At 44.0% G+C, this 15,428-nt stretch overlaps 1 protein-coding gene across 16 annotated transcripts in view; it reads left to right on the top strand.

Annotated features, from left to right (window-relative positions):
- The window catches only part of Ttll5 (tubulin tyrosine ligase like 5), a 225,771-nt gene that overhangs the window by 177,488 nt on the left and 32,855 nt on the right, over positions 1-15,428 (top strand). For all 16 annotated transcript variants that reach the window (XM_029484763.1, XM_029484762.1, XM_021178935.2 and 13 more), the window contains one exon: positions 6,676-6,890. In XM_029484763.1, the coding sequence (XP_029340623.1) occupies positions 6,676-6,890 (215 nt within the window). The remainder of the gene's footprint in view (positions 1-6,675; positions 6,891-15,428) is intronic.

Here is a 15,428-nt window from a genome sequence, read left to right on the forward strand (position 1 = left end):
GCTGCCTCAGTAGCTCTGTGGCTCCCGCCTGTCCCAGAAGCTGTCAGCTTCTGTGGTGCACACTCTCACCTGTGCAGACTAAGTTTAGCAGAGTCCCGGAACCAAGATGGCTCCCTCTGAACCTGAGGCAAAGGGCTCCCGGGCCGGACAGAGACCTGTACTCTGGCCGGGAGGGTGGCCGGATCACCTGAAGTCTTAAGATCCCGTGGCTGGTGTTGTGAGTAGCTGGCGGGTGTCAGCGGACTCTGCGCCCTAGCTACCTCGGTGCTGGTCGGACCGGAAGGGTCTTGTGTCCCTACTCAGGCCGGGTTTTCTGCTTCCCTAACTAATGCAGTCTCAGGTCCCGCGGAGCAGACTCTGTGTTCCACTCATCAGAAGTCTTAGGATCCCGTGGCGGGTGTCGTGGGTAGCTGGCGGGTGTCAGCCGACTCTGCGCCCTAGCTTCCCCCTTGCTGGTCGGATCAGAAGGGATACTGAAAATTTTGAATAGTTTTTTTTTTTTTCATTCTACTCAAACATATGTTACAATTTTACTTATATGACTAGCAATTATAGATCTATCCCATGTCACTTTGTAACATTTTACTATTGGTGTTAAGTCAGGTTTGATAACCATATATAAAATATATAATCATAAAAAGGAATGATAGGTCTGCCCTTATAGATATGACAAGATATTTGAGTGGAAAAGCAGGCCTCAGAACATCAGGGGTCATGTGTGATCCATTTATGTAGGCACATAGAAATCCATGTGTATACATAGAGAATGTCTTCATATGCTGAGATGATAGCAAGTATAACCCAGAGTGGAACTGGAGCTGACTTTTAATTCTAGTTTCCCTTTTCCAATGAAAATGTGTTAAAGAAACTCAAGTGTTTGGAGAAAGATGAGCCTTCTGCCTGCCAAGCTTTTGTGTACATGTGAGATTGTATTTATACCATGCTAGGCAAGGAGGGAGCAAGGAAGGAAGTGGGGAGCAAATCTGAGCCACCAGTCATTTGAGTCTAGAGTGACCAGCAGAACACCACCCTCCACCTGTGTCTGAGTGACTGGCTCTGCTGTTAGGTAGGGAGTGGGGCTGCTGGTGGAGGAAGGCAAGCCATGAGATGTTTTAGGCAAGTTCCCTTCCTGTAGTCATGCACAGCGGCCCTGGCTCAAGCCACCTGCTTCTAACTCCAAGACTGTTAACAGTGTCTCCAGTTTGGTTATCAATGAGGGTTCTGGGGCTTACAAGTACATTCAGTTATCTGATTTTAATCATCTTCATTGTACCTCCGATGTTAGCAAATGCAGTTAATTTAGGAACTGTCTATTGAGGCAGACTTGTTTCAGCTGGTTGATAGGAATTTCAAAGTTGTTCTGTTCAGATAAGCCCCTGTATTTGCTGCTTGCACAGTTAAGTCATCAGAAGCACTTAGGCCTCCTTCCCTGTTTGTCTTAGAAAGGAGAGGGTGCACTCGAGCACAGGGGGTAATGCAGTGTCACGTCTCTGGCAAGCCTTTGTGTGGCTGGTGTTTCTCCACGTACCAACAGTACCACTTCTGGGTTTCCATTCCATCCCTGCCCAAGCCATAGCCCTGCTCAGAGCACAGCAGCACCAAGAGCTGTACTTCCTCCTTAGCCTGAGTCTTTCCCAGCTGACAAACATTGTGAGTGGGAGACAGCCAAGAACTGCATACAGTGAGAAACAAAGGCCTTTTAGAAGCTTGCTTTTGCCAAAATATAAACAGCTTCCTCACCCTCCCCTTGGCTCTCTCAAAAGTTGTGGTGTGCTTTTTAACTGAGAAGATCTCAGCCTGTTGGTAGACAAGTGTGTGAGTAGCAGTTTGTGTGTGCCATCCTTGTCAGTGAGCTACGAGCAAGAAGCCCTCTGGAAGTGGCTCTGTGTGCTTATCAGTGAGCATTTTATCTTAGCTAGGTAAAAATCAGATGGAGAGAGAATGTTACCTTCAAGTGTTTGATCCTCTGGAGTCAGAGGAGCTGGGCCCTGCTCAGACAGAGGCTGGGAGCTGCTTGTCCTCCATGGTGTTCCAAGAGTAAGCTGAGTCTCCAGTGAATAGAGCTCTGCTCTATCCCAAACCAGCCTAAGTGAGGCCAAAAGAAAGTGGTTTTTCTGGAAGGAAAAAAAAATTAAAGCCTCCTAGAATTTAATCTCTGGACAGCATTATCTCTCTAGTAAGAGGCCAGAGCTTGCTTCCCCCATGACCTTCTGTGACCTTCCCAGTGGCAGCCTGTGTGCTTGTATCAGAAATCCCTCCTTCCTGCCCGCGAGCACCCTGTATTGTGGGAGAAGGAGGGCCTTTCCAGTCTTTCCCCTGGGGCCATGCCAGCCCTCAAGCTGTGGTTTTCTGAGTCTCCTTGCTGTAGTGTGGCTTTTTCCCATACCCAACAAAGCAGCAGGAGACATAGATATGTTGAGCAGGCCAATAAATTCACTTCTTCCCCCACTCCCTTCACTTCATACTCAGCAGGACAGCCACCATTATCCCTGTGTTGCTGATGCTATGTGTCTTGAGTGGGAGCTTCATCAACTTCTTCTGTCCTCTTAGGCACAGTTATCAGGACAGAGAATCCCAACACGGTCTGTGATTGGTGAAATTGGAGGATTAAATTGCAAGATAAAAAGCAGGGAAGGGAACCTAGGGAAGATGATTTCTGCCAGTGGTCTAAACGCACTCATTCACAGGTCTGCTTTTCTTGAGCCCTAGTGTTTCCTGGCAGATAGAATTGCTTTAACTCTGTCATACTTAGCCTCAGCTTTGGTGTAGTGCCTAGAGACTTGTCTCCATTATTGAGCCTTTAACATTTCTGGTGATGTCCAGCTGGTATGTCACCATAAGCAATGGTTATCACTTCATTGTCCATTGAGTATATAAGAGTGTGGTCACCAAACCACAAGCCACAGACAGCTTCTTAGTGTCCTTGGAAAGAGAAACTGCATTCTAAGCCTGATGTATTGAGGCTTAAGGAAGCTTGAATCTGTGTTAACTGAGAATCAGTTAAATCGGGATTACAGTTAACTGCATGTAACAGCTAACCTCTCCATAACCAATAGAGGAGTTGGGTACATTAGAGGGTTTTCCCCATATAATTAGAAATCTGTGGAAATAGACTCTTCCAGACACTGTGGTGCCATCAGAAACCCATGCTCCTCCTGCTCATCTTCAGCAGACTTATTGACTGTGTTCATCCTACCCTGTCCATGCCTGGCAGGTTATCCATGCTAGCGGGAAGAAGGACAGCATCAGCAGAGGCTTGTAAGCTGCAGTCTGTCTGCTCTGAGAGGGCTCTGCTAAAACCATACCAGCACACTGCCTGTAGCATGCTGACTAGAACTGTGCCATGTGCTTATATTTTAGGAAGAAGAAAAATATAAGTATATATATATATATATATATATATATATATATATATTTTTAAAGATAAGCACACATTATTCAAACAGGATCAAAATAGTGTTAGTAGGAAGAGAGGAAGATGTGGTAATGTCCAGGCCAGCTGAACCTCCCAAGGAAGAATCTCTCCACATTTGCTTCGTTTGCCCTTTAAGGACATCAGTATTACAGAGCCTTGTACAGAATTTGCATTTGGGAAAGTGAGCTTCCTTCCATTTGGGATCTGTAGAAGATTTGTTTATACTTTTGACTGTGAGTTAGGTAAATCCCACACACTCCAGGTTCTAAAATCTGGGAAAAGGCCCTATCCCAACATTATATCTATATGTAAATACATATCTTCTGCTGTTCCTATTGTTGTTACTAATAAATCCAGTTGTTACTTTTAAATTATTTATTTATTTTTATTTTATGTGTGTTGGTGTTTTTCATATATGTATGTCTGAGGTGTTCAGTGCCCTAGAAGTTGGATTACAGATAGTTGTGAACTGTCATGTAGGTGCTGGGAGTTGGACCCATGTTTCTAGGAGTAGTCAGTGCTCTTAATTGCTGAGCCATCTCTCCAGCTCCAAGTTATTACTTAAAAAAAAAAAAAAATGAGGGCAGTGGTGGCGCATGCCTTTAATCCCAGCACTTGGGAGAATGGGAGTGGGTGGGGTGGGGAGGGGATAGGGGATTTTTGGAGGGGAAACTAGGAAAGGGGAAAACATTTGAAATGTAAATAAAGAAAATATCTAATAAAAAAAAAAAAAGAATATAAGCCTGGACTACCTAGCTGCCAACATATGGGGGGGAAAAAAAAAAAAAAACCTCAAGCAGGCAAGACAGCCAACTGGTGGAGTGTGTCAAAAGTTACAAAGCAACCTGGAGAGCTCCTGTGGTCAAAGAAAGGAAAATATTGCAAGAAAATAAGTTAGTTTGTAGCTCAAAGTGTAAACTAAATATACAGGAGTTCATACAGGTATGTATCCATGTGTGAATAAATGGAAAACAGGCAGATCCTCCACAATCCCTGTGTGTGCGTGTGCAGGTGTGCATGCGGGTTCATTCTGTGTTCTATACGGCTCTGTAGGTACAAGAGACGCCTCAGTGAGTAAGGCGTTCACTGTGTAAGCGTGAGGACCTGAGCCCCCGTCCCCTAGTACTATCTAAAGGCCAGCAGGCACCCACAGGTGACCTCTGCCTCCACAAGTGCATTATATGTGCAAGCACACACTCCCTCTGAAAAACATTTAAACACAAACAATAAGAAAGAAAATGATAATCAAATAAACCCAGCCATTTTCATTGTGTACCATCCAAAAAAGAAGAAAAAGTATGTTGGTAAATGGCTGCTGTACACGGCAGAATGGCCACTCCGATAAGAAACACACAAATACATGTTTATAAGTGTTCAGAAAAGGAAAAGATTACTTCTGCCAGAAAGAATTGGGTAAATATGATCTGAGAACCTAAACATATGGTTTCATTTTAAGAGTTTGCATTCCCAGCTAGTGAGCATCATCATAAGACCAGAAAAATATGTTGGAAAAATGCATAACCAACTGCCTTTCTCGCAAAGGATTACAGATAGGTGAACTGGTATGTTCTTCAGCTCCCCCGTATCTGAGGATGAGGTTTGGGAAGGAATGAGAGTGTGTGTGTGTGTGTGTGTGTGTGTGTGTGTGTGTGTGTGTGTGATGCTTTGGTTAATGTTCAGGCACCTCTGTTGAATGCCTGGGCTAAAGTGATCTGTGTGACCTTCATCTAACCTCCACCAGTCCAGCAATGTGGATACAACTGCCTACCAGAAATGTAAAGCTCAGAGAGGTTAAGTAACTAGAGTCAGTTACCCAGTTAGCAGCATCAGACCTGCATTTGATCCCAACCACAAATGAAGGAAAAGACTACCTTCTTTCCTGCAGTCCCTGGGGCCTCATCTGAGCCAACAGCAAACAGATCAGCTTGGACCACTCAGGTCCTCTCCTCTGCCTTAGAAACCTCTGTTCATCGTCAGGCCTCTCAATCAGCAGTCTGCCACATAAGACCTCTCCACTCAGCCTGTCTCACATCTTCTTAGCCAGAGTTTGGGACTCAGTTCCCCAAAATGGGATGCCCCAAAGTTATATAGAGAGAAGAGTTGCTGCACACTTCCCCACATCCTCCCAAGCTGTGTTTTAAATCTAAAAAAGACAAAGTAGTTGTGGTAAAGGCTGTGGATTCTACTAGTCCATGCATGTGCAGATGGTGTTACCCCACTTTATATGTTGTATCTGCTGGCAGAAGTCGATTTCAGGGTATCCTTTTATTTAAAAAGCACTCTCTATTTTGTCAGTCATTTTCACTTAGTAGGACTGTACAGTTAAAGTTTTTATAGTGCATGCTAACTGAAAGCAGTGTTTATACTATTAAGGACCAGTAACAAAAATATAAATAAGACTCCACCACAATGAATCAGATAGAAGAACCATCAAGGATGAGCAACTATAGGTCTCCCCACAAGTACACATGTCCATGCATGTGTGGACATTACACACACAAGTGAAAAAAATAAAATACTGGCTAAGCATCCATTTGGAAGAACTGTACCTTCACTTGTAGCATACGCCATGCTTAGGTGTATGGTGGGTCTTTATAGGCTCATTTTGTGCAGAAGGCACCCATGCCAGTCGTGTAGTTATCAGGTGATGTGTTCCTGTGGTAAGCTTATTTTAAGTGTTGTCAAATGTCACATCTCATGTTAAACTTTAGATCCGTGAAGTGTTTCTGTGCTAGGATTCTGAAAGTAGCCCTCAGGGTGTTGCATGCTTGGTGGCTCCTAGTTTCTGTCTGCTCAACATTTCCTCAACTGCTTGCTCCTGGTGCCCAGGTCACATGGACTTCTTTCCTCCAACCTGTAGACCTTCTAGAGCAGTTCAGAGTACTGAAGTGGTCTAGGATCTCAGCTATGTTTCTGGATTGTTTCCTCTGACCAGAAGGATGTTGATTAAACACTCCCTAAATTGAACATGAAGGGATCTAAGCCGAGAGAGTAAATGCTTTCTTCATTCATGTGCAGTGACTAACGTACAGTGCCCAGGTGTCCTAATTTCTGAGTCAGAGTGCTCTCAAAAGACTCTGGCAGCTCTTGAGAGATCTTTCTCCTGAATCAAGGTCTGTCCTGACAACCTTAGGGAACTTTCTCCTGAAATTTACTAACAGTTTCCCTTTTCCTTTGCCCCTTTGGATTACAGATGAGCTGCACACAGCCAGGAGTGATGATGGAACTCTCCATCAATCATGTTCTTTTTTTTCTTACAGGCCATCTTTGGCAGCCAGACACTACCTAACTCCAGTTTATGGACAATGAATAATGGTCCAAGCTGCAGAATTTCAAGTGCCACAACTGGTGGCCAGAAGCCAAACACCCTGCCACAAAAAGTAGTGGCACCTCCAAATTCATCCACCTTGGTCTCCAAGCCTGCATCCAATCACAAGCAAGTGCTGAGAAAGCCGGCATCCCAGAGGGCTTCCAAGTAAGTCATCTGTAGCGCTGCGTGCAGTTGCCAGGGTTATATCAGTTCTAAGCTCACAGTGCTCTTTACAAAACCTTCAAGACTATTTGAATTGAAATCCCAATACCTGATGGCGAGCAGTGCCAAACTTGGGACTCAGCCATGGTTTCAAATTGAAATCACCTGGAGAGGGATTGCACTGCACAACATCTGGACTCTGTCCTGAGGGAGGGCCAACCACTGCGCTTCAGGGCTCCCTAGTAGTTGTGATGAGAGGCATCTCTAAGGTTCAAGGTTATTGCTAACCAACCCTGCTGGCCTCTGACCTGTCTGGAACCACAGACAGTGCATCAGCTAATGGTACTGAGTTGTCCGCTTGGAGAAAGGAGGTAAAAAGATCTCCCTCCGCCTATTCTGTCTTGCTCACTCTACAGAATCAAATCCTTTCAAGGTGTCAAATTCACATTTGCGCATTGGTGTTTAGGTGATTAGCTTGGCCAGCATTAATCAAGGACCTGTGTAGCAATGGTATTTCTGATGCCCTTTGTAGGCTACCTAGTTTATGCTAAAAAAGTCATCCCCATGCCTGAAGCACACTGTCCTTCCTCTGCCTCCAGCCCTTTAGTTAGTAACTAGAAATAGATTGGTGAGGGTGTTGCCTCTAGCAGTTTGCTCCAGTTTAAAACCAGGGTACTCAAGAAAAGTTCCCACCGTGGTTACCTAGAGCTGCTCACGGCTTGCCCTTCCTCAGTAAGAAGACACCTCCTCTTGTGTCTAAGCTCAAGCTTGGTTGTCAGAAACTCAGAAAACTTAGTTACTGCTTCTTCACTTTGGAGAGCGAATCAAATTGTGTATTTGAGTGGAAACATTCCCCTGTGGCTCCTTAATCATATTGCTGTCACTATTCATTAACCCAACACAAAATTTACTCTACCTGCTACATCAGCGTCATAGTGGCCACAGTACTCTTTGGAGCGTGAGTGAAGGGCAGCGGGAAGGCTCTGGGTCAACGCTGATGGGAAGGCCGAAAACAAACTGGGCCCCTCCTGACCTGCACCCAGAAGAGAGTTGACTCCTAAAGAGTGTCGTCCCTGGATCCAGCCTGCAGAACTCTCATCCTGGGCCAGTTTACTGATGTGAACGCTTTCAGCGAGTTAACTTAATCTCTTGGTCTTTGTTTCCTCCTTTGTAATAATGGGGCAGTAATCACTTACTTCATAAGTAAGTGGATATATAGCATCTACAGGACGGTAGTTATCCTTTGATGACTGAGACACTCTCTGCAGCTCTGAGGAGCTCACAGCTAACCATCTGAAAGCAAATGCTGAGTCTGACGACATATTCCTTGTAGACTCTCCAGCCCGGGCCTGGGGGCCCTGGGTGGTGCTAGTGAAGAGCTGGACTTGGGTGACAGGGCTGGACTTTTGAAGGTACAGCTTGCTGCCCTGAACTCACTGCTGGCAAGGAAGCCCTGCAGACTCCCAAGATGGAATTGCAGCTCTTTGGGCAAATTCTGCTTTGCTGAATTTTTGTGGTTTCTTCTTTGTGACAGGCAGCAGTGTGGGAAAACCGGAAACAGCTCAGCATCAAAAATGCACAGAAGGGGGAAACCAAAGATTTCTTCAGAATTTAAGAAATATAATCCAAGTATCAAAAGGCATGCTGTGAGGCGTTGTTCCAGAAAATAGCTTCCAATTTGCCTTTAAAACTAGCATTAGTCTGTGGGGCTATGTTAGCACTAATGGAGACATAGCATCTCTCACATGTAAAAGGCCCACTGTTAGGGAGGCCTCAAAGATTAGTAGTAGTAGTAGTAGTAATTCTATGGTGTGAGACAGAGGAAGAGGAGAGAAAACGTCCGTATGGCACACATATGCAGGTCAGAGGACGACTTTAGGGAGCCGGTGCTGTCCTGCTGCCATGGGTCCTGGAGCCTGACTCAGACTGCCAGGCTTGCACAGCAAGTGTTTTTGTGAGTAAGCCTCTGCTAACTTAAAAGAAAAGAAAATAGTGTACCTTTTTTGGTTTTTGTTTTTTTCTGAACTTAATAAATGACATTAGCCGGGCGTGGTGGCGCACGCCTTTAATCCCAGCACTCGGGAGGCAGAGGCAGGCGGATTTCTGAGTTCGAGGCCACCCTGGTCTACAGAGTGAGCTCCAGGACAGCCAGGGCTACACAGAGAAACCCTGTCTCGAAAAACCAAAAATAAATAAATAAATAAATGACATTAAATTTTAGACACACCCAAAAGGAGTACAGGGAGGGCGCAGACATCTGGAGGTGCCCGCTAGCTCTCCTATAGCAGACATCTCGAGTGCCCGCTAGCTCTGCTTACTGCTGACATAGTTCCTTTATGTAGGCATGTGTCATTCTGCATTTGAAGACTACAGCAGAGTGTGAAACTACGCCGGATGCAACCCTGTGAGCTAAACCTTATATTTGATTCGGATCAGTGCAGTCATTTTTAATCTACAGAGCTTTTCATGGCTTCTAGAATCAACCTCTTGGTTATTTCCTGCTCTTCTAGAGCAGTTCTAGCTCCTTACCAACCTAACAACGTCCTCACATCTCTTTGATTCAGTTTCCTACTTTAAAACAGGAATAATGACAAGAGTACTTGGCTCAAGGGATCATTAAGAGAAGAGAATTCAGAAGCGTTGAGCACAAATCAGTGTGCACTCCACAATACATGCTAAATAAAGATTGTGTATTGTTACAGTTGACAGTAAGAAGGTAGTCCAGAAATTTTGTATAATTTTTTACTGTGTTCCTGCAAGCTGTGTTGCTCCATTTACTCCCATCTTGGTATAGCCTTCCTTCTGGCTCAGCTCAGGTTAACCACGAGCCATCCGTTCAGAGTGGTGGGACTGAGTCACACTCAAGAATGCCACTGTTGCCCCAAGAGACACAACTAATGAGAAGTTGTAATGAGCATTTCACATGCCAAGCCCTGTGCTTTTGGGTTGAACTTCAAGCTTCTCCTAGCACAGAGGCTGGCATGGGACAGAGAGAAGCACTTTCCAAGAGCATCATCAAAGTTTCCACATCCTAGAGATTGAGTCTGGAGAACAATAGAACATAAAAGATGGAATGTCGTTTGGATTTGGGGGCAAAGGGATTTTAAAAATCAAAACATTGGGGTCCTGTTTCATTACAATAATATCCAAGTCACTTTCCCATCTATAAAGCAAAAACCACTCCCCCTTCTGAATAATTAGCCAAATAGCTTGTTTTCTGTTGATACAGTTAAAAGCTTCTTTATGCGTGCATTTGTGTTCTAGTCTTGCTTCACATCTGTTTTTCTGCCCCCCTCCCCTTGGTTCAGCAGTTCTTGTTATCGTTCACAGATTCATAACCCCCATTCTTCTCAGGTCTAACTTGTCAGCTCTGTGAAGAGAGTGGCCATTTCTTCCTTCTCTCCCTTCCCCCTTGCTTGCTTTTAGCTGTTTATATAGGGACAATCAACTTTCATAATTCCCTCTGATGCTTGAAATAGAGTCCATCCACCTCCCCCTTCAAAAGCACTGGTGGCATTTCTTTTAAGAAATAACTGAAGTAAAAGGGATGGTGGCTGTGAACAACCAAGTCATCTGAACTGTTTCTTCCTTGTGACCCTTGTCAGAGCCAGAATTGCACCTATTCCCAGGAAATACGGAAAAAGAAAACCAAGATTAAAGCTCGCCAGGCAAACTGACAGGCTCATGATGGGTTTAAATGAACCCGATCAAAGTGCTTGTATCTTGGGAAAGCTCTCCTAAGAAAGTAAGTGGGCCAAGGTGGCCATGTTGGCTCAGTGGTAGAACGTTGCTTAGCAGGTGTATGGCCCAAGGATCCTAGAGGAGAGGAAAGGAGAAAGGACGGAAGGACAGGAAAAGAGGAGGGGGTGGAGGAGAAGAAAGAAGACACTTGACCTCAGGTGACGTTAGTGGGAATTTTTCCACTGCTCTATAGTGCCAGAACCTAGCACAGTGGTGTTTGTTGAAGACTTTGGTGTTAAGAGGAGATAGTATCAAAAGGTAAGCAGCCTGGTCAAGCCAGATATTAATTAGCAAGGTGACTTGAGCATTTGCTGAGGTCAGCAGTGTGATGGAACATGTTCAGAGATAAACGTCCAAATAAATATAGGAAAACAGTATAGACACAGTATGTCTGTGTTAATAGCTTTTTCTTCTGTGAGTCATCGCAGTGAGAAGATTCTAGCGCTGAGCGCTCAGGAGGTGAGATAGCTGGTGCTGTGTTGTAGATTAACCATGGTCTATTGAGCTTTCAGTCTTTCATTATATGGTTTGAAGAAACATCCATCCTTATGTGCAGAGTTCTCAGTGTACTTCTGAAAGTATAAAATGTTGATGCTAGGAGGTAAAGGAGTGGGGTGAGTGTGGGCTGCAAATGCGGAATCCCAACCACAGGCTCCCCAGTAGACCACTGACTTCAAAGTCCCTTCGAGTCCTTTTAAATTACAGGGATGCAACAAATACAGATTAATCATCCTAAAATACCGCTTTTGGAAAAATGAAAGTAGGCACCTAGAATCCAGCTCTCCTCCTTTCCTTTCCTTTCCTTTCCTTTCCGTGCCAGTTTTACCACTTGAGTGACTGTCAGAGCACCCAAAAGGGTGCAGGATTAATGCCTCCCTGAGGCATTTCTGCTAGGTGCTGCCCAGGCAGACTGGACTGAAGAACAACACTGAAGGTTTTCATGTGGCTTCCTGTGGGACCTTGGGGAGAGCAGCAGTCTGGAGGTTGCATTCTCGGGTCTTCCCTCTGTGGCATGAGTAGTGACTTCACCGGGGCTCCAGAAGCCTAAAGCTTGGTTGTGTGCAGTGACAACAGAGAAACAGGGCCTAGCATCTTCCTCAATGAAAGTTACACTAGTTGTGTGGGGTGAAAGTCACAGAATGGTGGGTCTTTAGTGATTCCTGCGGGGGTCATTGAATTGAAACCCCGCACCTTTCCTCCAGGCCTACTGTGAGTAAGATGACTTTAGATCTCTTAAGATGAGCAAATAGTGAAAGCTCACTGCGTCTGAGGATGGATTAAAAGGATTTATGGTAAGGATCCAGAGGCTTTGCCAAATCCTAAAATAAGCTCAAGTGTGAGAAAGAACAGCATTTTAGAAAACACTTTAGACTTCAGAAGTGAAGTTTAGCATGTGTTAAGTTAGCAAGGGTGTCAGAGAAAAATGGAAGCAGCAGGCTCAGCCCGGCCCGGCCCGGCCCGGCCGCACAGGAGCAAAGCTACCTGTGAAAACCCAGCAGGGTCCAGGAGGCTGACACATAGGCACTGGGGAACAGGGAATTCCTGAAGCAAAAATAGTTAGCAAAAACATTTCATAAAAGCGTTCTTATAAAGGTTTAAAACCAATTAAAAGAGAAATTCACCCCGACACAGTGCCTCCCAGAAAGAGTTGTCACTGTTGTAGGTGCATTAGATCTAAAACAAGAGCACACAGGGCTTTGAACAATGGAACTAACAAATCAGTAAAGAAATAGCTTTGTCCCCAATGCAGTAGGTTTTAAGGATAGAACATTTCAGTTCTGAAAAAGAAAAAAATTATCACATGATGGCTTTATAGTCAAATGACAAAATGCCCAAATAATTTGGGAAGTTTTAAGCATTACTTTATCAATATGACTTGTATCAAAGTCATATTGATGTCTATACTGAAAATAAAAATTGTACATACCAAAAGTTATATTTGAACTGTGGTCAGAGATAGACTTCAAGATAAATTTATAATCTACATCATTTTCTTTTTAAGGTACAGAAAGTTTTTTTTTTTTTAGATGAACCAAAATGTAGGTGTCCTGGCTTATCCTAGACACATGTGCCAGCCTGCCTTTTCAATGTGGCTTTAATCTCTTGTCTTTCTGCATCTTTACCTCATGTCCTGTCCTCAACTTCTCAGCTTTATCTATCCTCCACCTCCCTGTTCATTTCTCTTCTTTTCTTTAAACTACTATATTGTGTGTGTGTGTGTGTGTGTGTGTGTGTGTGTGTGAGAGAGAGAGAGAGAGAGAGAGAGAATATGCAGGGGTGTGTACACACCCATTTGTGAGGGTCAAAGGACTCATGAGAGTGACTTGTCCCTTGCACTTGCTGAGGCAACAGCTGTCCTGATTCCGAATCTGCTGCTGTGCTGACTGATGCTCAGGCTAGCTGGTCTGTCAGCGTCTGTCTGTCCCACTTCCCTGTTTTCACTCTGATTGTTGCTGTAAGGAGTGAGTGTTGGCCTTATAGATGCCTGCAGTCACATCCAGCTCTTTACATGGATCCAGGGAACAAACTTCAGCAATCTCAGGTGGGTGGGCTTATGTGACACTGCTTTTAAAAAGCACATGTATGTACTTAACATAATTCAAATATGTAAGCTAAAGCTATAGCTTACAAAAAAATTGCCAGCGTATCTATCTATCATAATGGCTGGTTTAATTAAATATGCTTATTATCATCATTCGTTTTCTAGGACAGGATTTATGTGTAGCCCTGGCTGCCCTGGAACTCACTTTGTAGATCAGACTGGCCTCAAACTCATAGAGATCTGCCTGCCTCTGCCTCCCGAGTGCTGGGATCAGACGTGCACGGCCACGCCCAGCCAGCTTTTGTGTATCTTGTTCATGGTTTATTTGACCTCTTTTCCTTGGTGGTTCTGTTGTTTTCACATACGCTCATTTCCCCTTCCCCTCTTGAAGCTCTTTTTTGAAATATACTCCTATCAGTATCTCTAAATAACTACTAAAGGTTTTGATAATCAGGTGCAGAAATAGCAAATAATCCTTATGGCCACCATAAATAATAAAAATGTATCTGATAGACAATCCAGAAAAAAAAAAGCTATGTGCATTTGTGAAATAAAATGTCGTAAATATTTTCTGTTCTTATCTTTATTTCTTTTATTTATTTGCTTCTTTATTTAGGTTTTTTTTTTTTTTTTTATGTCTTTGTGTACGCTCATCGAAACCAGAAGACAGTGTTAGATCCCCTGGAGCTGAAGTTGCAGATGGTTGTGAGCTGCCCAACATGGGTGCTGGGAACTAAATTCAAGTCCTCAATCAAAACAGTGTATATTCATGATGACTGACCCATCTCTCCAACTCCGTCTTTATCATTTGAATGCTAATTGTGAGCCCCTAATGATTTTACAAGTCACGTGTGAGTCACAACTCAGCCTCTCCATAAAAAACTTTAATATTCATGCATAAATGACTGCTTCTAACAGATGTACATTTTAAAAAAGATGTATTTATTTTATGTATGTGAGTGCACTGTAGCTGTCTTCAGACACACCAGAAGGGGGCATCAGACCCCATTACAGATGGTTCTGAGCCACCATGTGGTTGCTGGGAATTGAACTCAGGACCTCTGGGAGAGCAGTCAGTGCTCTTAACCTCTAAGTCATCTCTCCAGCCCCAAGAAGTACATTTTTAAGGTAAATTTGTATATTTACAAAAGTTCGGCACATGTGTCATAAATGTCAAACACTTTTAATTTTTATCCACAATGAACTTGTGGGAAATAACTGAGACACAGCTTTTGCAGTTCTTTATAGCCCACTTGCCATTCCATGCTGCATTACCTTTCACCAAGAAACTCCTCTCACAGCCACAGAAGTGCAGCTCGAACCAGAGAGGCAGCTGCTTTGCATTCTAGCTTATACTAGCTTCATTATACAATTCACAGACCACCCGCCTAGGGATGGTACCTCCTACAGTGAGTTGGCTTTTCTAAATCAATTAACGATCAATCACACACACACACACACACACACACACACACACCAATCTAATCCAGGCAGTTCCTCAACTGAGCCCCCCCTTTCAGATGATTCTAGGTTGCATCATGTTGATAGCTAACCAGGACAGCTTCATCCCTATGTTCTTAGGCAAATATCCCTGAAATAGATTTACTCCTAGGAAGGTAGCAAAGAATCATTTCAGGGCCAAGTGCAAAGGACACACCCACTCCTGACTAACCCTGTTTCAGAGTGAGTTGCTCAGAAGTTGTGATGTGTTTTCCCAAGGAACTGATGTTAGCACAACAAAAACATGCTTACCCATGGTATGCCAAGGCAGCCATAACAGACCTCAGCCATTTTGGATACTAGTGTTTCCATGGAAAATTTCACTCAACTTCCACCTCCCCTGAATTGCTGTGGACACATTTCCCCATCAAAGAGGAGTAGGGGCCCTATGGAAGAAACTGGAGAATCATAAGCTCCCACTCTAAGCCGCAAGTGCTTGATGGTGGAGGGAGGATGGGAGAGTGAGTGGAATTGGACACAGGGGCCTGGGATCTTGGAAAAACAGAATCAAGCTTGGTAAAGAGGGCAGAAAGAAGGCACATCCAGACAGGGAAAAAAAAAAAAAGGTAAGAGATCTGGAGGACCCAGAACTCCCCGAGTCTAAGCCCCCAGGGTCTCCTCTCCTGTCTGGCAGCTCACCCATGCGGCTCTGAGCTCCCGCTCAGCTTACAGTAAACACAGCAGCTTTAATGTGTTCTTTGTCTGTTTTCTTTTTTTTTTTTTTTTTTTTTTTTTTTTTTTTTTTTTTTTTTTTTTTT

Source organism: Mus caroli, chromosome 12 (genome assembly GCF_900094665.2).
Source record: "Mus caroli chromosome 12, CAROLI_EIJ_v1.1, whole genome shotgun sequence".
Taxonomy (NCBI): Eukaryota; Metazoa; Chordata; class Mammalia; order Rodentia; family Muridae; genus Mus; species Mus caroli.